We start from the raw sequence: 22,164 nt of genomic DNA on the forward strand, positions 1-22,164 counted from the left end.
TAACAAGATATGAAATATATTTTTAAAATGTCCTGAAAAATATTTATGGTATATAAACTTGAAATATTTTTTATATTTTTGAATTATAATAATACAAATATTTTGAATATTTTCATAAATATTTATCATAATTTTTTTATACCTGACAAACTCAGACATAAAAATACGTACAAAATATTTATTATAAGCATTTTTCTTTCTTATACATATTTTATAGTCGCAAACCCTTGTGGTGCAGAAAATGCTTTTATATTTTTGGATTATAATAGTGTAAATATTTTTAATATTTTCATAAATGTTTATCATTGCACACATACACACACGCACGCACGCACGCACACACACACACACACACACACATACGGGGGTGTGCAAGGGGGGCTTTTCCCTTTTCCCGCACCCACCCGTCCAAGTTGATAACCCATGTACTACAATGCGGAATCGTATCGTGTGCAAACGGGTCGGTGCGCAATCGGATCGGTGCGCAATCGGGTCGGTGCGCAATCGGGTCCGTGTGCAATCGGGTCTATGTCCAATTGAGTCCGTGTCCAATTGGGTCTGTGTCCAATCGAATCCGTGTCCAATCGGGACTGTGTCCAATCGGGAAATACTACTATGTCCAATTGCGGGACAGTCCCGCATTAGATATAGGGAAACCATTACTGTTAACCACCAATGGAAATAAATATATTTTAACTTTTCAAGATTATTTCGCTAAGTTTATCAAAGCAATACTTGTAGAAAATCAGGAAGCAAGCACGGTAGCAAAAGCCTTTGTTACAAAAATAATAGTGGAGTATGGAATACCTGAAATAATTTTAACCGACTAGAGAACCGACTTCACAAGCGAAATGTTTAACAATACCTGCAAATTATTAAAAATAGAAAAGATCCAGACAACAGCATATAATCTGCAACATTATATTAAAAAAGAACAAACTGATTGGATCGAGTGGCTCCCTTACGCTATGTTTACATATAACACAGTTCTGCTTATGGTACTGACGAAACCGCCGAAGCATAAGCAAGCCGACGTATTCATATGAAGATTACGCGTAAGAATTAAAGGAGAGGCTGCGCGCTACCAATCAAATCGCGAAGAAAAAAAACGCCATACAGGCAAAGAACCAAGCAAAAATACAACATGACAAGATCGCGAAAAAAGACGTTTTGAATAGGAGACAAGATGTTACTACATGACGAGACCGTACGCCGCAGAAGATAAAAAAATCTAGACTCCCAATAGACAGGACCATACATTGTGCTAGAAAAACAGCGACGTAAACTACACGATTAAGCGCGGAAGAAAGACGCAAAGAGTACACGCAAATAGGTTAAAACTATTTATTGAACAGTAAAAAAAGGTCAGGTAAGAATTCACAAAGGAAGTAAACTGAATCCTTACTTGCAGGATCATGTGCGTGTGGAGATGCACCGGAGGGGTGACACCTGGCTTTCACACCTTTCAGTCATGAACCTGGAATATACTTCGAAGAAACGGGATACGGAAACAAATAAATTAAGTGGGAGCGGCATGGTGTTGTGAGCGAAACACTCACAACCAATAAATTCATATCATAAAATAAAGGAAATAAAATATTAAAATTATAAGATAGCTCGCCGAGGAAGGCTCGCTATCACAAGGTGTCAGGTGACACATGCCTCGTGCACTGCCGGCCGGTCATCGCACTGGGCAACGCACCAGCCACCTTAAAGAAATAGCGAAGCCAGCTTAGCAACAATCATGCCACCGGAAATGCATACCTGCATTTTGGCAATTGTTGCTAAACTCGCAAATATTTCCCGCGCGCCGGATGCGCGCGGGAATGACCATATATGGTCATGCGGAGGGCCCGATGCCCCCACTAATAATTAAACCCGCGACACTATTTAAGCCGCTGCCGAACAGCGGCCAGGGGGATCAGTGAATAGTAATCAAGCCGATACGTACGGCCCGCACGAGTGAATTAAGAGTTCGGAACTTAGCCGCTAGCAAGTCTCGAGCGAGCAACGAGACGACGCGTTAACTCCGAGTCACGCGCCGTATCTAATCTAGTGTAACACGACGCGGCACCTTCGCCGACCGCAACCAGTGTACAACAACAGAGAAATAAATCTTTTATATCAATTGAACTTAGAATCAGTGAGTGAGTGATTTGAGGACCCTGCCTATAAAAGCCGCCTCTTTCCGCGAGTTCCTACTCCTTGGGCAGCAACGAATCCCGAAAGATCTTTTGTCGCACCGCAAGGTACGGCAAAAATATTTTGTTGTACCGCAAGGCGCAACAATGGAAACTAGTGATAAAAACGGATGTTAAGGCTCTTAAACTAAGACATTAACACCTTCAGGGGTACTTAGAAAAACTAGAGCATCAATGCAAGGGCACGATCGGTAATGTACAGCAGACGTGTACGAACATGCTCCGAATAATAGAGAAGGATAACGCGAAGCTAATCACATTGCTCGCGAACCTCAAAGGAATATACAGAAGCAACGACCGCCGACGCTGGTTAATAAACGCGATTGGAACGGTCAGCAAAACACTTCGGCATAATGGATGACGAAGATGCAAAAAGAATAAATGAACAGTTGCAATTACTGCACAACAACGAGAAAGCCCTGAAACATGCCATAAAATACCACGTAAAAATTTTTAATTGACAAACTCGAAGATGTACTAACATACAACTACAATTTACTCCTGAACACCACGCAAAGACTAGAGTCACAACTAGAAAAATGTATACAAAAGGCGAACCTAAACGAACACTTTAATTCTCATAGAGATAATGGCGGACCTGATGCAGGACGTGAAAGACATCATGGATCATTTAATGTACGCTCAAAAGAACATGATAATAACATGCTTGCTACCGGTAGAAATACTGACGACGCTTAAAGAAACGACGGCGCAACTAACAAAAGGACAGCACTTTCCTTTCAAAATTAATTTAGAAAAGTGGCGAAATATACAGACCCTTATATATATATAATACTACACTTTTTGATCATAGCGTATCCGACGTACAAGCTCATTAAAGTGAAACCGTTACTTATACATATAAATAACAATGTATTTGTAGGAATAAAAATAAATTACCAGTTATTAGCTGGTAATTTATTTTACAGATAAAAAGAACCGCCAATATAAGACAATAGACAAGGTAGACTTAGAAAACTGTATATAAAGGAAAGGGACACATATACGTGTAAAAGAAATTTTCCGACGTACTACGCCGAGACGAACGCACCATGCAAGGTGCAAACATACACGCAGACACTAGGGCACTTTAATCACTGCACACACCAACACATATATTCCAACGTTACTATATGGATAACATTAACGGAACTAAACGCGTGGTTGTATTCGACGCCATCCGCGCAAAAAATATGTATAAGATGCGACCAATCAACCGAAGAAAAAATTTTATTAAACGGAACAGGAAAAATAAATTTAAGTAATTACTGTAAATTAACCACACCATACGTCACACTTACCACTCAAAAATGTATCGAAACGAGTTACATACAAACCTACCTACCTACTAAATATTACATAATTATAAATACAATTAACCGAGAGAATACAAAAACGAGTTTAGCCCCCAAAAATAGAAGAAACGATAAAACAAATCATACGAGACCCCTTAGAATTAACAAAATTAAGTTTAAGTCTAAAAGAAGTGGAAGATATCTTAGAAAAAAACAATAACAACATATTTACCAACAAATACTTTTTGCATCCTACGGGAATAGGGATCATTGTAATAATCATAGTAATAGCGATAGCAATAATCACTTGGCGAACAAAAGGAGGTAAAACGCACAAACAAAGTAAAGCGACAAGCGAAAATCAAGGACAAAGAGATGAGGTAATGCTGTATTACTAAAAAAAACACAATTAAAAAAAATTTTTTTTGTTACAAAAAATGTAACAAAAAAATGTTGCACCCTCATTCCTTTTTCCAAAAGGGAAAGGATGTTACGAGCCGGATTACGTAATCCGATCTCATAACCGAATAATGTAAGCGGATAAGCATTCGGCGAATTGTAATACGTAACCAAATAGTAAAATCGTGCAACGCCGACCGCGACAATTGAAAAGAAGCGCACCGACCTGATTAGAAGAGAGGCCTTCATTTGAGCACAGTACAATTGGACACGTTGCAATTGCCCACCGTGCTAGACACAAAACATTGCACACCGTTCAATTGCGCACAATTTGTTTGGACACAGTTCGATTGAACACCGTTCGATTGGACACCGCTCGAATGGACATCGTTCGATTGGACAGCGTCCGATTGAACACCGTTCGATTGGACACCGTTCGATTGCGCACCGTTCGATTGCGCATCGTTCGATTGGACACCGTTCGATTGCGCACCGTTCGATTGCGCATCGTTCGATTGCACATTGTTCAGTTGTGCAATCGAACGATGCGCAATCGAACGGTGTCCAATCGAACGGTGTCCAATTAAACGGTGCGTAATGTTTCGTGTCTAATAGCACGGTGGGCAATTGCAACGTGTCCAATTGTACTGTGCGCCACTGAACCTCTCCCAATTAGAATAGGATAAGCAGAATTCGAATGCAGCAGCCTTGCAGTAGCAGGAACGCTGATCGGCAAGGATGCTTGCTAACCCAGAAAACTGGGATAAAAGGGAAGGCAAGATCGGAGCCAAGATAGGCTCAGTAAAAATCGATTTGTCAAGTAATGCGGTCGCGTAATTGTTAACTGTAAAAGTAATTTGTCGCGTAAAGTGACTTAGTAAAATAAAGTGTACATACTATCTAAATCGTGAGTGCTTCATTGAACCCCTAGAAATACACTTTCGAATAAGCAAAGTGCCTTCAACAATAAGAGACCAGCGGTGCGAAGGCCCCGGGCAGAGGACGGACCTCCAACGTACACGGAGCGGCACAACAATACCTTTAATGGCATTTTCCTTTTTTCGATATGTGATTATCTTTTTGAGATAATAAAGAGGGTCGGATTTACTTAGAGGTCGGGTTAGCTCCGGTCTCCCATATTGTACTGCATAGGATGATCATGTGGCGTGTTATGTGGTGATATTATGTATAGATGAGTGTACTGACAAAGAATAAAGAATCACAGGAGAGCGCATTTGGTTTTAGCGATGAAGATGGATATGTTATGTATATAAAGGTTGTTTTGATATTACTACCAGTACTGAAAATTTATGATTTTTGTTACGTATACTATAGATTTTCAGTACTGGCAGTAACATCAGAACGTAGCCAAAGTAAACGCTCAAGATGGTTGCTTGCTGGCGCCAGAATTAAATGTTTTCATTGCAATATGTATATTTATAAACAATACGCACAAAGACACACACGCATGGAAACATGCTGATGTGCATGTCACAAAAGTCGATACTTAAGATGACTGTTCGACTACTTCCATCCCTAGTAAATTGTACCTTAACTGATAGTTCCCTCCTGTGATTGATTTTTTTACTCTTTGTATATCGATACATATGTATTAACACATTCATATAATACATGTCCACGTATCCCCTACCCCTTTGCATTACGCGTGCGTAAGCATTTTGTGATATATTTTTTCAGAGCCATGTATTTGTGAGTTAGCAATTTACAATTTGAAACATATGTCTCAGTGTGTTTTCAACAGAGTAAACATTGCCAAGTGCTGCGTTGCCACATTTTCATATACTTTGTTGTTAAAATTGCGGATATATACAATACTATGTGTTAACAATTAAGGGTGTATCGGACATACAATCTTAGACAAAAGTGCATGAAATTTGAAATACTTAAATATCTACGCCTAACGCATGGTAAATCTAGATGTAAGAAATTTGAACAATGGTTGGAGTCTTATTTTTACTCTTACAAAGGTATTTTTCACGTATTTGCGATTTTTTTCACTTATGAGTTTAAACTTTTGACAGTAAAAATGCACAATTATCTAAAGTTATATTTTATTTCTTTAAAACGGTATAGTGAAAACAATTGAAACTTGGCAGATATTGTTTTCTATTCATATACTAGATGTACAAAAAAATTCAAAACGCTGGTACTATTTCTTCTATATTTTTTTAGCTATTTCATCCGTCAAGATCGTCTTTTTCCATAAAATAGAAAAGGATACCATGTAAAATCAGTGAAAATTAAAATAGTTATAACTCAGCAACCGTTTAGTGGATACGTTTTCAATTTTTTGCCGTACATTAGGGAAATTAAAAGAACAATTTCACAAATTTTTTTAGCAACTTTGTACCATTTTGAACTTCAGTCCGATACATCCTTAAGATATTAACTAATAGAGCTTGAATGTCGTAATGATAGCTTTATCTATAATAATAATTTGCATAAAATGTTACAATGTAATTGTTAGAAATTAGCAACGAACGCTATAGTTTGATGTATATATGTCACTATATCATAATGTTGTTCTTTTATCTCAACTCAGCAATTCATACATGGCAATGCGCAGTCCAGTATGATCTAACCCAGACAGCACACAATATTTATGATAAATATTTATAAATATTTATTTCTATTTATTTTTTAAAAATATTATATAAATATTTTATATATATTTTATATACATGAAGAAAAAAATCTTTATTCAACGTATTATTGAAATATAGACTAAATATTCTATACAATATTTGTGGTCAATAAACATAAAGATTTGTAGTAATATTTTTTAAATATTCATAAATATTTTATAAATATTTTTGTAATATTTATGATAAATCTTTATGATCGGTCAAATCTAAGGCCACAAAAATATTTATAACATATTTTGATAAATATTTATAAAATATTCAAATAAATATTTTGTAAATATTTTATAAATATTGTTTGCTGACTGGGAAGGAAATAGTCGAAAAATATCGATTCGACATTGTTTCGATGAGTTATTTTTTATTGTATATCATTTTTGTACAAAGTATCTATGTCCTAGTTTTTATTGTAGCTTGAAAATGAACGACAGATGATCATTTACGAGAGAACTTTGAAAAACATCCTTATGCCTGCTTATCACTGGTTATTCGTAATTATGGGAAGATTGCAGCATGGTGTCAAGTTCTTGGTCGATCTAAGAACCGATGTTCTGGTAAGCAAAATAGAGAAATCTTTGTATATACACGCTCACATATCCATAGTGACATGGTGTATCGATTCGACGATTTAATCTTATTATAAAATAAAATACGTTAGAGGCATTTTATAATAAAATAAAATTATTTTATTATTTTATTATTTTAAAATTATTATTTTATTATTTTATTATTTTAAAATTATTATTTTATTATTATTTTATATTTGTTAGGAAATGATGTCAGAAGTAAAGGATACTGATGAAAGTGTAGTAATACAACAACTAAATCATACTTTGCGAGATTTGCTCTTACTCTGGTTCTCCGTGGGTTTCCTACAAATGGAACGAATAACTTGGGAAAGTGCATGCGATATATTGCAAAAAGTAACTGTTTTAGAGTTTTTATATTTTATCTTAGATTATATATCCTTAATAGTAAAATTTTAATAAAATTTTGATGAACTTGATTTTTAATAAATTTTATATAATTTTTAGTAAATATGTAACAAGAACTTGGCGCTTTTTAATTTTTATCTTATTTTACGCTAAAAGATTATTTTCTGCGTTTAATGAAAAACAAATACATTAACGAGAATTTTAACAAAAAATTATTTTTTAATATTTAACCCTAGAACACGCACGTAAAAAAAATTTCATAAACCCGCTCTGGGGTCCTGAAGACCTTATGAACACTCAAACAGGTGCGATTTCCTAGAAATTAAACGGATTTAAACGTTCGAGGTCTAGTTTTGTTTGTCAGAATCTCTAGAATTTTAGAAATTTACATGAAAAAATATTTTAAAGAATTAAAAAAAAAATTATAAACAAAAATATAAGGAAGAGCTTGTGACAAAATTGAAGAAAATTTGCTTTTTTCATGATTAAAAAATGAAAATATGACTTTTGGACAACTTTAAAGTACAGTTTCTTGAAGGAAAAGTTCAAATTTTAAGAAAAAAAAAACGTGATGCGTTCTTTTAAAAAAGTATAATTATTTTGCATATTGAAAATCACCGATTTTCAAAAGAGGTTTTCTTTGCTACGCATGTTTTTCGAATATGTAATTAAATGGAAGACAAAATAAAAGTATATACACATCAATATATAAAAAATACATTTATTAATTAATCAAAATTTAAGAAAATATTAAGGCAGATCAACGGAACATTGTAAACAGACTTTTCAACATGATTAGTACACATAGCACGTAGACATTTTAAGCAATAAATCATTGTTTTATGGTCGTCTTCTCTTATGCAAAAAGCATCGCTTTTGTTTTCGTAAAGTATTATCGCGATTAACATAATCCGGGCGTTATACATAACTGTCTAAATCATCTCCACTGATTAAATTTTTAATTGCTTAACAATTGAAAATTTAATCAGCGAAGACGATATAGATAGTTACAACGATATAGACAATTACAACGTCCGAATTATGTTAATTGCGATATTACTTTATTAAAACGAAAGCGATGTGTTTTTTGCATTATTTACAAACTTTGGCCAATCTGCTATTATAAGAGTCCTTCGAGCATATATATATATATATATATACATATACAGGGTGTCTCATTTTAATTTTGACAGCAAAATATCTCAAAAACTAAGCCCCGTATACAAAATATTTCAGACAAAAATTGTATGGTTTCAAAAGGGACATAAAATGGTACCATTGGTTTGATCTTGAAGAGTTTGTCGAAGGTCACGTGAAGGTCACTTTTAATTTTTTAAATGGAACGTACCTTTTTTCATTACATATTCTTGTAGCTTATCTCGAGAGCTTTCCAAAACACTATAATTAAATGTACTTCTACCAAGTACTTTTCGAGTTATGAGGCCCCAAAGTACTTTGCAGTACATTGGCACAAAGTGCAAAATATCTTGTGTGTTATGGGGTCAAGTTGATTCTTACGTATCATTCAGGTTGATTTGACTGACAAAAGCAAGATCGAGATGATCCGGCTAGCAAAAGCAAGATCGAGAAGCAAGATTGAGGTTGATTCTGCTAGCAAAAGCAAGATCGAGAAGCAAGATCGAGGTTGATTCGGCTAGCAAAAGCAAGATCGAAGTTGATCCGGCTAGCAAAAGCAAGATCTGGACTATAAAATGTTCAAAGTGTCCTCCTTGATTATTCAAACACAAAGTTAATCTTTGCCTGAAATTTTGTGTGATTTCTACAAGTGTTTCCTGCGTAACCGTACGACAAGCTCTCCTTATTCTATCCATCATGTCAGCTCTTGTTGTTGGAGCTATTTGATACACAAAATCTTTTGCATATCCCCAAAAGTAAAAATCAAGAGGGTTCAAATCAGGAGATCTTGGAGGCCACAATACTGGACCGTTGCGGATGATCAGACGATCCTCAAACCGCCGTCGAAGAAATCTGCTAACACGTTGGTAGTGATGGGCAGGAGCACCATCATGTTGGAACCACATTCTTTGTCGAACATCTAAGGGAATTTCTTCCAAGTAATCAGGTAAGTCGTTTCGGAGGAAATCCAAATACATTTCACCATTGATCGTTTGCTCAAAGAAATGTGGTCCAATAATATAGCCATTTAATATTCCTATCCATACGTGAAGACTTCATCGGTGCTGATTTATTCGCTCTCTTATTCACTGAGGGTTAACGGGCGACCAGTAATGACTGTTATGCTTATTCAGACTGCCAGTACTGTGAAATGTAGTTTTATCACAGAAACAAACGAACGAAAAGAAATCTGGATTTTTATTTAATATATTCAGGGCCCACCTACAAAAATTGACTCTCAACAGTCGATCATTCTCACTCAGTTCCTGAACAAGTGTAATATGGTAGGGATGATAATCAACGGATTGTAACATGAGCGGTTGATCGAGGAATCCCTAATTGACGTTCGATGTGCTGAGTACTAATGTGAGGATTCAAATGAACCATACCCAAAACAACAAGGAGCCTTGGGTCATTATTATTAATGTTTCGGTTTCGCTGTCGGTTTCCCAATCTTTGGCGACGATTTACTATTACATGAGATTTTCTCTCAATATTTATAATTTGTTGCGGTCCCGAATGACGACGATCGGGATAACGTTGATCATAAAGACGTGAAGTATTTCTGTAATTTCTATGGCTTTCGCCAAGAACTAACAAAATATCAACTATTTCATTTGGTGTATAGCCTGTCATGGTACACAACTTCCTATTCAAATACAAGGTAGTTGACAAGGTAGTTATCGATCATGAATGAGAATCTGCAAAACGATAAGGAATTATGTTTTCCTCACGTGGCCCTTGCTCGCATACCCTTTCACGGGAATCTCGAAATAACCAATTCAATAAAGCGAATATTATCGGCTATTTTTGAAATATTTTTTGAAATGCATTGGTAATTTAACAATATTAAATTAGCAGATTGTGAGAGGCAAAGAGACTCACGTTAATCAAGTACCCCAAAAAGAACGGAATTCTACTACGTTCACGTAACGAGTGGCATTCACTTGGACACATTATGGATTGTACGGTTCCATGTGGGCGGTGTAAAAACTGAGCGGTGTACAACTTTTACCTAAGTCACGGAACACTTAAGTTACGAACATCAAGTCTGACTCGTGAACCCTTCGTTGGAAGCCTTGCAGACCACAAAGGTATCAACCTCGATCTTGCTTTGGCTAGACCTCGATCTTGCTTTTGTCAATCAAATCAACCTGAATGATACGTAAGAATCAACTTGATCCCATAACAATATAACATACAAGATATTTTGCACTTTGTGCCAATGTACTGCAAAGTACTATTTTGGGGTCTCATAACTTGAAAAGTACTTGATAGAAGTACACTTAATTATAGTGGTTTGGAAAGCTCTCGAGATAAGCTACAAGAATATGTAATGAGAAAAGGTACGTTCCATTTAAGAAATTGAAAGTGACCTTCACGTGACCTTCAACAAACTCTTCAAGGTTTGTTGGTCAAAACCAATGGTACCATCTTATGTTCCCCTTGAAACCATACAACTTTTGTCTGAAATATTTTTGTATACGGGGCTTAGTTTTTAAGATATTTTGCTGTCCAAGTTAAAATGTGACACCCTTTATGTATCAATATAATAGTACATAAAATCTTATAATTCTCAACAATAATGATAATACTTACAAGATAATCAACTTAACTGCAAAGTTGTATGTTTTTAATTTGTTAAAAAAGTAGCGTTATTACGCTTTGGGATCACTGAGACCCCAAGCAAAAGTTTATATTTGTTTGTTTTTGTTGCCGCAGGACGATTGACGCCAGCAATCGTTCAAGGTTATAGTATAACTAACAAACATTTTTCCCCCGTCAGTCCGAGATCTCGGGCAGTGCTGTGGACGAAGCAATAAGAAGAAGAAATCGCTCTGGGGTCCCAGAGACCCCTGTGCATGTTCTAGGGTTAAAAATATTTTATTGAAATTGTAATAAATTTTTAATAAAGTTGAACGAAAGAATGTATCTACTGTAATGAAAATTAACATTTAACATTTTATTGAATCTAGTGAATTTTAAATAGAGATTTTAATAAAATTTTAATAAAACTACTATTTAAAATATTTTAAATAAACCTAAAATTTGACAAAACGTCATCAAAGTATCAAAATTTCATTATAAATTATTCCAAGTATATCTACTTTCAATTTTTTATTTACATTTCTGACTGATTTCTCATACTTGTTCTTCATTCTAAATCCAAAGATCTCTGATTATGAAGCTATACATCCTATAAGAAATTGGTTAGACTTAAAACGCAGAGTTGGACCATACAGAAGATGTTACATATTCATGCATCCATCAATGCCGAGAGAACCTATTGTTGTGTTGCATACGGCACTATGTGACGTTATACCAGGTTGAGTACCAAAAAATTATTTTCTAAATTTTTACCCTAACTAGGATAGAATATTTTAGCTTTTAGCTAGGATAAATGGCTCAATCATTAACAGTGTCCCAAATAATGAAAATTGAATCTTAAATGTTTTTAGAAAATTAAAGATTTGCTTTTAATGAAATGTTATAACAAAGTAAATTTCTTAAGAACTGAAGTAAAATTAAAGAAGAAGGGTCTATAAGATATTTGCCCCCCTCACGGAATTGACTTAACTTTTGTAGAAATAATCTCCATAAAGATCCTCATAATTTTCTTAAGTCATTTATTAAAACGGCGTTTTAATTTGGAGAGCAAGGCATCTAAATTCTAGATTTTATGTAGGATTGTGTGTATTTGGAGAATATTTGTCGTAATTCACTTTGTTATTGATTCACCTTAATCACCAAACTTTCTCAAAAATTGTATAGGTACATATTTTAATTATCATACCTATACCATAATACGATGACAGAGATAAAATCATTTATTTTTTATATTACGCATTACGACACTATTTTAATTCCCCTTGTAATACTATACACATCCCTACATATGTTGCTTTTATTTATGATTTATATCGTGTAATACGTTACGTATTATGTCATTAAGATTAATTCATTTTTATGTTTTAATATAAAAATATGTACAGTAGAAGCTCCGCACTGTTACGGTCTTGAGGGTTTGCGTCGTGGTCATTGAGTGAAATTGTGGCAATGCAAGTAACCTCTTTCTATCGACAGAGTGGGAGAGAGCATGTAGCGAACACGGCGTGAGCAAACTGCGCGACGATAATGCGCGGCAGCGCAGTAGGGCGCATTGTAGAGAAATAGATTTCTCCTTCAGTGAGACAATAAAGAAAGCATTGAGGGGAAACGCAATAAATCGGAGAGTGGTAATGTGGAGTTTCTACTGTACATATTTTTATATTAAAACATAAAAACGGATTAATCTTAATGACATAATACGCAACGTATTACACGATATAAATCATAAATAAAAGCAACATATGTAGGGATGTGTACAGTATTACAAAGAGAATTAAAATAGTGTCGTGATGCGTAATATAAAAATAGATGATTTTATCTCTGTCATCGTATGGTATAGGTATGATAATTGTAGAAGAGGCAATTATTAAATGTGACATGACTAAAGAAATAACGCAACACTACTTCTAGCGCGGCGCCTACAGCACGAGATTATTATTTTGTTTGCCCAAAATTGAATGGTGGAATCTATATATTATTATATATGAATAAATTTGACTTTTAGAGTAGAATCTTTATTCTCTTCAGTATTACATTTGCCAAGAAGGGGACTTGGTTTACAATCTTTCCTAACATTCATCTCTCCATCCCTTTATTCATCTATCTTTCTATCCTAACTGACCCTTTATATGGCCTTATTTAATATCATAACATATCTTATTGCGCTATAACCGCAAGAATCATATATTAGTAATCTTTATTCTCTTCAACAATCCAATAGCCAAGAATCCTACATATAATACTTAATCCTATTAAACAGTTTTCTCGTCTTTTCTTGTCTATTTTCCAATCTTTACTCTATTTACAGCCTTTTTTCTTTTACTTTAATTTAAAACTATACTCCTTTACTCTATCTACTGCCCTTTCTACATAAACTTTTTTTTTTTTTTTTTCTAATCATTTCTTCCACTTTCTACTACTAAAATTATTTCTACAAATTTTTTTTCCTAGACTCCATACATTATTCGCTGCCCTCTTTCCTTTTTCTTATCATTTTTATAAGTGATCTTTATAATCCCTATCCTTTTGACTATAAAATCATAAAACTATAATCTCGAGACTTGAATACCTTTTCTTTTTCCTAGCTCCTTTATGTAATCTTTATAATTCCTTATTATATTAGATGTATAACTTTGTTTCCGCCGTTTTTTTTTTTCGAAATTCGAGGCTTTATTGTGAAAAACTAATTATACATTTACGATTCAAAGTATTGTCCATCGCTGACCACTGCTTTCTCCCATCTTTCTGGCAACATACGAATCCCGCGTCGAAAAAACTAGTCATTTTTTGAGACGATCCACGAATCGATGCAATTTTTCACTTCTTCATAAGAACGGAAGTGCTGGTCAGCCAGGACGTGTATCATTGATCGAAACAAGTGATAGTCAGAAGGAGCAATGTCCGGAGAATACGGCGGGTGGGGTAGGACTTCCCATTTCAACGTTTTCAAGTATGTTTTGGTGGGCTTTGCGACATGGGGTCGAGTATTGTCATGCTGCAAAATCTTTATCGTGTTGCGGCCGTTTGTCTTTCAGTGCTCGGTTCAAACGCATCAATTGCTTTTGATACCGATCGCCTGTGATTGTTTCAGTCGATTTTAGTAACTCATAATACACTACGCCGAGCTAGTTCCACCAAATACAGAGCATGACCTTGGAACCGTGAATATTCGGTTTGATCGTCGATGTGGAAGCATGGCCGGGAAGTCCCCATGATTTTCTGCGCTTGGGGTTATCGTAATGAACCCATTTTTCGTCCCTAGTTACAATACGATGCAGAAATCTCTTCCGTTTTTGCCTTGCAAGCAGCTGTTCGTAAGCAAACAAACGCCGTTCAACATCTCTCAGCTTCAACTCGTACGGTACTCAATTTCCTTGCTTCTGAATCATTCCCATGACTTTCAGGCGTTTTGAAATGGCTTGTTGAGTCACTCCCAATGATCCTGCCAATTCTTCTTGCGTTTGACACGAGTCTTGAACAAATAATGCCTCCAATTCTGCATCTTCGAAAACCTTTTCTCTTCCACTGCCATGCCGGCCTTCGACGTCAAAATCACCGTTTTTGAAGCGTTGAAACCGCTCTCGGCACGTTCTTTCACTAATAGCGGCCTCACCATACGTATTTGAGAGCTTTCGATGAGCCTCAGTCGCAGATTTCTTCATATTGAAGCAAAAAATTAAAACCTCCCGCAAATGACGAGAATTTGGCTCGTAAGCTAACATTTTCAATCGAGAATAACTTTATGATACAGACACAAATCGACTAATATTTTGATGGCGTTATGTTTACAAATGCCTAAGCTTATTGTATGATGTCTACGATCTATTTATTTCGACACCACTTACCGCTACAGCCATCTATTAGAAAACGACGAAAGCAAAGATAGTACACCTAATATTAAACGTAACATCAAGATTTTTTAAACCTTTACCTCTTCTATTTCCTTATCTTTTTATTCCCATTTTTCTAACTTTTCTTTTCTATTCCTATTGAATATCTTCACCTTTACTGTCTTTTTCCGTATTTAGCTCTAACTTTTTTCCTTCTTTTTTCTTTAAAATCTTAAACCTTTCTAACAACGGAACAGACAGAATTGTCCCTCACCGATTTTAATGAGCTTTAGATATGTTGTAGAACATGAAAAAGTATTAGACCCTGTAACCGCCGCTCACGAGCGACGGCCAACTTCGCCTCCGTCCCTGGCCGCGGCCCTGAGCCGCCCGGGTATCGGGGCGGCTATCCTCGCGAGGTTTCCCGACGCAACACTAAGTTGGGCGCCAGGTACGTTAAGCGTACCACTCTGTGTGCACCAACTCGCAAACCAATGTTTCGAGACGTGAATCTCGGGAAAGACGGGCGCACGCTAGGCGACCGGGGCGTTAGCGGCTCCGAGATCCAGCTGCTCAGCCCTCAAATGGTAGAGGGGGAGGTTCGGTGCGGGCGGATGGAATCGGGAAGGCGAGAGAATTGCTTGTACGACACAGATGTAACAAATAAAAATAACAAGTGTATTTGATCGTAAAGATTACAGAAACTACCGACTCTGCGGAGCGGTGGTGGCTCGCGCGCGTTATCAGCGGGTGTCCGCTGGATATCAAATTCTTCGAGAACGGTCTGTTAAACGAGCGGGTTATGATGCGTACGCGGGAACTCTCCGACTTGTCTTACGCTTAACTCGGCGCCGTTGGGGGGACGCCGACTTCCGTCAGGGTGACCTCGCCAAGGGCGAACGGGACGGATCGCAACTCCGAGCCCGCGCGACATGCGACGGACTCGTGTTCTCCCGTGCTCGAACGATTCTCGCGAAGATAAGCGCGATGATTACTAAGGCTTCTCCCGCACGGCGGGAGACGACAAACGCGTCGACAATTATCCGAATATACTCCCCGAAGGGCTCGCAGTCACAGTGCGATCGACCAAATTTTACAACATTGACGAACAAAATCTTCCACGACGCGACAAGATACCGCGCGGGAATAACCCGCGACACGACGACCGGACGCAACAACAATTGACTCGGCTGCGGATCGGGACGCACACGCAACGCGAAACGATTCAGAAACACACGGCACGTAGCGAAATCACGCGGACGGGCGCGATCGGGCGAGACGACGAAGCTCCGTTGAATCCGGAAGCTCGAGATTCTCATAAACGCCGAGAGATTTTGCGACAAGTACGCGATTTCCTCGCGGCTCGCCCAACCCGCGAAATCGGTGGCTTTACAATATGCGTGACGCTCGTCTCACCACTTCGACTCTCCTCTCGTGGCCTCCTCCGGGTCGGGATGTCGGTCGCCCCTGCGTCCTTCCTTACACTCGTCTCGGGAACTCACGAACGCACGCACAGTTCTTAGGAATACGTCCGCAGCACGAGTGAGGAATCCTGGATCTCGCGGGGACCGCTCGGCGGCGCGCCCCACCTTGCCCCCGGCGTTCCCGGCCCTTATTGGCGGATTTCGCGAAAATCGATTTTCGCGCAGAGCGCGGTGCCCACGCTGTCGCCGGCTGATCGATCCACGCACGGCGGTCGATGTTTATGGGCCCCGGGCACGGGAATCCTGGCGCTTCCTTGCGCGGCCGACTCTTTTCTCTTCGCCCGGCGTATCCTCCGCCATCGGGGCGTCATTTCCTCCTCGACGGGGCGTCGGCGGATCTGGAGTTGTCGTGATTCCTTCGCCGCACTTCCCGCGGTATCGGGTCTGCAGTCGCCCCGTCGGGATGTCGGCCTCGCGCGCCGTCGCTGGATCCTGAAAGCGTGATTCAGCGGCAGTATCGGAATTCTAACATGGCACAAACGGTAGGCAAGATAAGGGCGGCATTACCTGCGGACCCCCGCTTAAAAAGGGTCTTCCTTGACTCCCTCGTTGTCCGTTCCTCTGCAATCTCCGGGAAGATTTTCCGTGGAGACGAGACGTCCGACAACTACAATGAGATCTTCACAGCCACCGATCTCCGCCGCAACCGCGGTATAACGCTCGCAAAAATCTTAACACGTAATTAAATGGACAGCACGTGGGACGTCACACACACAAAAGTACAGAGAATACGCTTTTGCGTCCGCTCCCGAGCGGGAGGACGCAGGGCCCGCGTGATGTTATTGCGTAAGGGCCCTCAGGGCCTTGTGACGGACAGCAGCCTGCGGCTGTCACGTCACAACCCATATTTTTTTTAACGGCGTATCTCGACGTTTAGGGGTTGAAACCACCCCTCGAAGATAACGTGTTTTTTCGTTTTTGGCGAATATCTTTGAAAATATAAGGTTTATGAAAAAATGATTTATACAAAAGTTTTATGGTATTTTATACTCTTTACAATAGTATATTTAGATTTTCCAAAAATTTCAAACTTTAATTTACTCTACCCCCACCCCTTTTTTCAAAATTTGGAAAATTTTGTAAGGACAAAAATTAAAGAGCATTAAAAGCCAAATCCATTCAAATATAATAATATATGGGTTCCATTATTTTTTATTATTGGCAAAACATGATGATACCCAGGTAGCAAGCCTACGTCATTTTGACGTCCCAAAATGGTCATATCTGGTCATATGTCGTCAAAATGACCATTTTTTTACATGAACCTAAAATTGACGTCATGATGTGACGTCATTTCGTAGTCATATTTCAGTCATGATCTGACGATTATTTTCCCAGACAGCACGCATCCAAAATCGGGACATAAAGACGTCATTAAGACGTATTTTAGACACGGTCTAAAGCAGTGTCTACAATGAGATTTAAGGCGTAAGGCATAAGCATATTATATAAGCATATTATATTTAACTTTAAGAAAACTTTTTTAAGAAAACATTAGATATCTTGGAAATGATGTCAAAATGGTAACATTTATCAGAGACGTCTACTAAGAGCGGTCTTTGAGATATCTCATTGAAGAATTTCATTTAAGTTTCTTGAAAATGTTATTCCTTTATTATTAAGGTTATGGAAAAAGATAAATTTAACAATGAAATTAATAAGTAAATAAATTAATGCTATTTATTTTTAATATGTTTTGCAAAATTTAATTGCTTTTATAAAAAATAATATAATTGCGTCAGTTTATAACATATAGGTATATGTAGACAATAACTAGTACCCATATCGATGAGTCAAATTGGCGTAGCAGCTAGAGTACAAGGTTCGCAATCCTAAGGTCCCGGGTTCAAACCTACCAGCGGCAAGTAAGAATAAAATAAAATAATATAATTTAAATTTAATTAATTAATAAAAATTTGTCCTAAATTTAGTATGTGCTGTTGATAAAAATAATTTAAAAAAAATGAAATTTTTATTTTATTTTATTTTTCTTTAGTTGCAGTTTAAAGATATCCGATTTAAGAAATCTTTTAGATATCAGTTTCATGATATCTTTCTGTTCTCAAAAAACGACGCATTGGTTAACATTCTGACATTATATGTTATCTTTTAAAAGTCTCTTTATATATGTTATTATTTTCAGAAACAGGATATCTTTTACAGATCTTTTTGACAACATATTGTTCACGTCATTCCATGACGTCAAAATACGGTACATTTCATGACGTCAGGAATTTGTGACATTCGACAGTCATTTTAACGTCATAAGGGCGTCATTTCGTGACGTCAAGAATAGTCAGTAAATGACCATTTTGGGACGTCAAAATGACGTGAGCTTGCTGCCTGGGTAATCTCATGCTATAAGCGCCGCGCTAGAAGTTGCGTTATTTTTTTAGTCACGTTACATTCAATAACTGCTTCTTTTGCGTATATTTTTATATTAGAACACAAAAACGGATTAATCTTAATTACATAATACTCAACGTATTACACGGTATAAAGCATAAATGCATATATATAACAAAAGTAGCATCCCACACGGCATGTAACATTGGTGAAATATTGTAACGATCGGAAATAGTATAGAAATATTTCATTAACATTTTAATTATAATTTTTCATCCTAAATATTTCAGAAATGTATTTGCTTCATGTTTTTATAAAATTGCAAATGCAATATTTCTGAAATCCTTTAGAAACATCAAAAAAGTTTGCTTTCATATTTGACTGTTTCGTAATATTACAAAAAAAGTGGCAAATATAATACATATACGTTAGTGCGTACGTACATTTTCATTAAAAGGAAGATCTTTTTAATAGGAAGGAGATCTTTAGTCCCCATACAATTTTTTTGTAAAATAAAACCGTTAACACCTTTTATATATTAAACATGCATGTATATTTTCTCGTATTAAATAGAATAATTTATAAATATCGTATTTGATGAATACTGATAAGATTTTTTGGCGGTTTTTCCTTAGCCTTGTGACCAATGTCGATATTCTGTATGAATTCCGCCAAATAAAATATTTTATTTTAATTTAAATATATGTTTTATTCCAAAAATTTACCTTTTTTTCGTTTTTAAGTTGATTTTTATTATTAAATGCAAATTATTTTTAATTCCTTAATTTATGTTAAATATATATACACAAATAACATGTAAACGATATGCAAATATATGCGTGCGTGTTAAATATATAAAAAGTGTTAACGTTTTTATAAATTTGCAAAAAAATTGTATGGGGACCGAAGATCGCCTTTCTATTATTAATAGATATTTTACTGAAGCCTCATATGTTGCGCCTACGCGAGAACAACCGGCCGGTCTATCAACACTGATATTAAACTTATTTGCCCATGTCGTCTGCAAAATGTGTATATATATATATATATATATATATATATATATATATATATATCTGTATAAATGTATTTTCAAACTCTTAAATTAAATTATATAATTATATTATCTTTATTATCAGAGTGTGCTATGTGCATATAGTGTAAACAATATAACTATGCAAATAGTTATTGCAGTTTATATTTTATATTTCTCTCTTAATATTATATATTTTGTTATATTGTATTTGTAGTTTTAAATATTAAAAAAATATTTTGCTTTATATTAATCTATATTCGCATTTGTAACAATGAAAATGTACGTACGCACATACGTATACTATATATATGCTACTTTTGTTATATATGCATTTATACTTTATATCGTGTAATACGTTGAGTATTATGTAATTAAAGTTTTTATGTTCTAATATAAAAATATACGCTGGAGAGGCAGTTATTGAATGTGACGCGACTAAAGAAATAACGCAACTTCTAGCGCGGTGCTTATAGCACGAGATTATCATTTCGTTTTGTCAATAATTGAGAATGACGGAACTTATATATTATTATATTTGGATGGATTTGGCTTTTAATGTTCTTTAATTTTTGTCCTTACAAAATTTTTAAAATTTTGAAAAAGAGGGGTAGGTAAATTAAAAAGTTTGAAATTTTTGAAAAATCTAAATATACTATTGTAAAGAGTATAAAATACCATAAAACTTTTGTATAAATCATTTTTTCATAAACCTTATATTTTCAAAGATATTCGCCAAAAACAAAAAAACCCGTTATTTTCGAGGGGTTTCAACCTCTAAACGTCGAGATACGCCGCTAAAAAAAATATGGATGTAATATTTTTTTATGTTCTACAATATATCCAAAGCTCATTAAAATCGGTGAGGGAGTTCTGTCCATTCCCTTGTAAGTGTATCCATTATGACCGTTAAACCTTACTATTTTTTCAAAATAACCATATTGCGTACGCTAGTGACTATATCCTCTCATAACCTTTTATATTTACATTATATACTTATATATTCTTATTTCTCTTCCGCGTATATCTATCTAACACTGTTATATACAAACTGAAAAGCAATGGATCCATCGCACATCCCCGTCTTACTCTTTTCGTCGTACTGAAAATTTTTGTTAATCTTTCTCCTATCACCTTTATGTCTTCGTATCTTCTTTTAATCTTCCGCTTGTTTAAGTCCCAAGCGGATAGTTTTCTGTGACTTTTTTAGTGGTATTTTATACTATAAATCTAATTTTAAAAAAATTTTTAATTAACTCTTTTTTATGTAAAATTTCTTGAAATTTTAATATTTGTTGTAAAAATTTCTCAAAAATACGATTGCACAATTTATGTTAATTTATTTACAAAAAGAGTTGATTTTTTTCACTGAAAATTTTTTATTAATCAATATTTACACATGGAATACGGATGGAAATATCTCTGAGAAGTGAAAATCTTGCATCCATGCATTATAAACTTTCAAATGTACGTATGAGCATATTTTAATTCAAGACGGCGATATCCAATATGGCGATTAGAAGAGGGAAAATTTATCTTCGATTTCTCTGTATGTAAATATTTCTTTCAATCGCCTAATTATCCAAATTGGTTTATAAAGATTTTTTTTGTTGCTGATTGCGATTTTGTTATCAGACATGTCAAATTCAAAACTGGATCAGGTATAATCTTTAGTCGAGGAGAGAGAGGGTATAGGTTGTTAAAAAATTTAAGTACACTGTTAAATTTTTTAATACTAACAAGATATTTATTCTAACATTTTCTTAAAAATAAATTAAGCGCTGAAGTTGTGATGAAATGTTTAATATTGGGATTACGTTATAATCTTTATAATTTACAAAAGTTTTTCTATTATTATCATGATTATAATTATTATTTCTTGATGACTTATAATATTGTTAATTTAAGGGGAAAAAAATTTTTACAGCAATTAGGTTGTCGGAAAAATAACATTTTAGTTTTTATTGTATTACGTGGAATTATAATTTCGTGATTATTAGTTGTCAGAAATAACAATTTTTCACATGTTTGATTAAATCTAAAATAGTTCGGGGTAAGAGATCTTTGTAAGCTTATTGTGAAGTTTATTCCAATTACTCAAGTGTGGGGGTAGATGGGGCAAAAAAATTATTTAAAAAATTAATAGTAACGGCAAAAGGGATTGTGGAGACAAACAAGATTTGTCTGTGGGAGAGAGAGAGAGAGAGAGAGAGAGAGAGAGAGAGAGAGAGAGA

The 22,164-nt window shown here is 35.7% G+C and overlaps 2 protein-coding genes across 8 annotated transcripts in view; one reads left to right on the forward strand and one right to left on the reverse strand.

Annotated features, from left to right (window-relative positions):
* The window catches only part of LOC105834792 (CCR4-NOT transcription complex subunit 2), a 182,525-nt gene that overhangs the window by 37,390 nt on the left and 122,971 nt on the right, over positions 1 to 22,164 (reverse strand). The window contains exon 8 of one of the 4 annotated variants that reach the window (XM_036288547.1): positions 6,903 to 7,109. The exons of the other annotated variants lie outside the window; for them this stretch is intronic. The gene's annotated coding sequence lies outside the window, so the exon portion shown is untranslated. Of the gene's footprint in view, positions 1 to 6,902; positions 7,110 to 22,164 lie in introns of those variants that run through there. 4 annotated transcript variants of the gene reach the window in all.
* LOC105840586 (malonyl-CoA decarboxylase, mitochondrial) overlaps positions 1 to 22,164 on the forward strand; it is a 137,086-nt gene that overhangs the window by 34,738 nt on the left and 80,184 nt on the right. For 3 of the 4 annotated variants that reach the window (XM_036288543.1, XM_036288542.1, XM_036288545.1), the window contains 3 exons: positions 6,972 to 7,112; positions 7,329 to 7,481; positions 11,802 to 11,955. In XM_036288543.1, coding sequence (XP_036144436.1) covers positions 6,972 to 7,112; positions 7,329 to 7,481; positions 11,802 to 11,955 — 448 coding nt within the window. The remainder of the gene's footprint in view (positions 1 to 6,971; positions 7,113 to 7,328; positions 7,482 to 11,801; positions 11,956 to 22,164) is intronic. The other variant, XM_036288544.1, reaches the window with a different exon arrangement.

This window comes from Monomorium pharaonis, chromosome 6, assembly GCF_013373865.1.
Source record: "Monomorium pharaonis isolate MP-MQ-018 chromosome 6, ASM1337386v2, whole genome shotgun sequence".
NCBI classification, from domain to species: domain Eukaryota; kingdom Metazoa; phylum Arthropoda; class Insecta; order Hymenoptera; family Formicidae; genus Monomorium; species Monomorium pharaonis.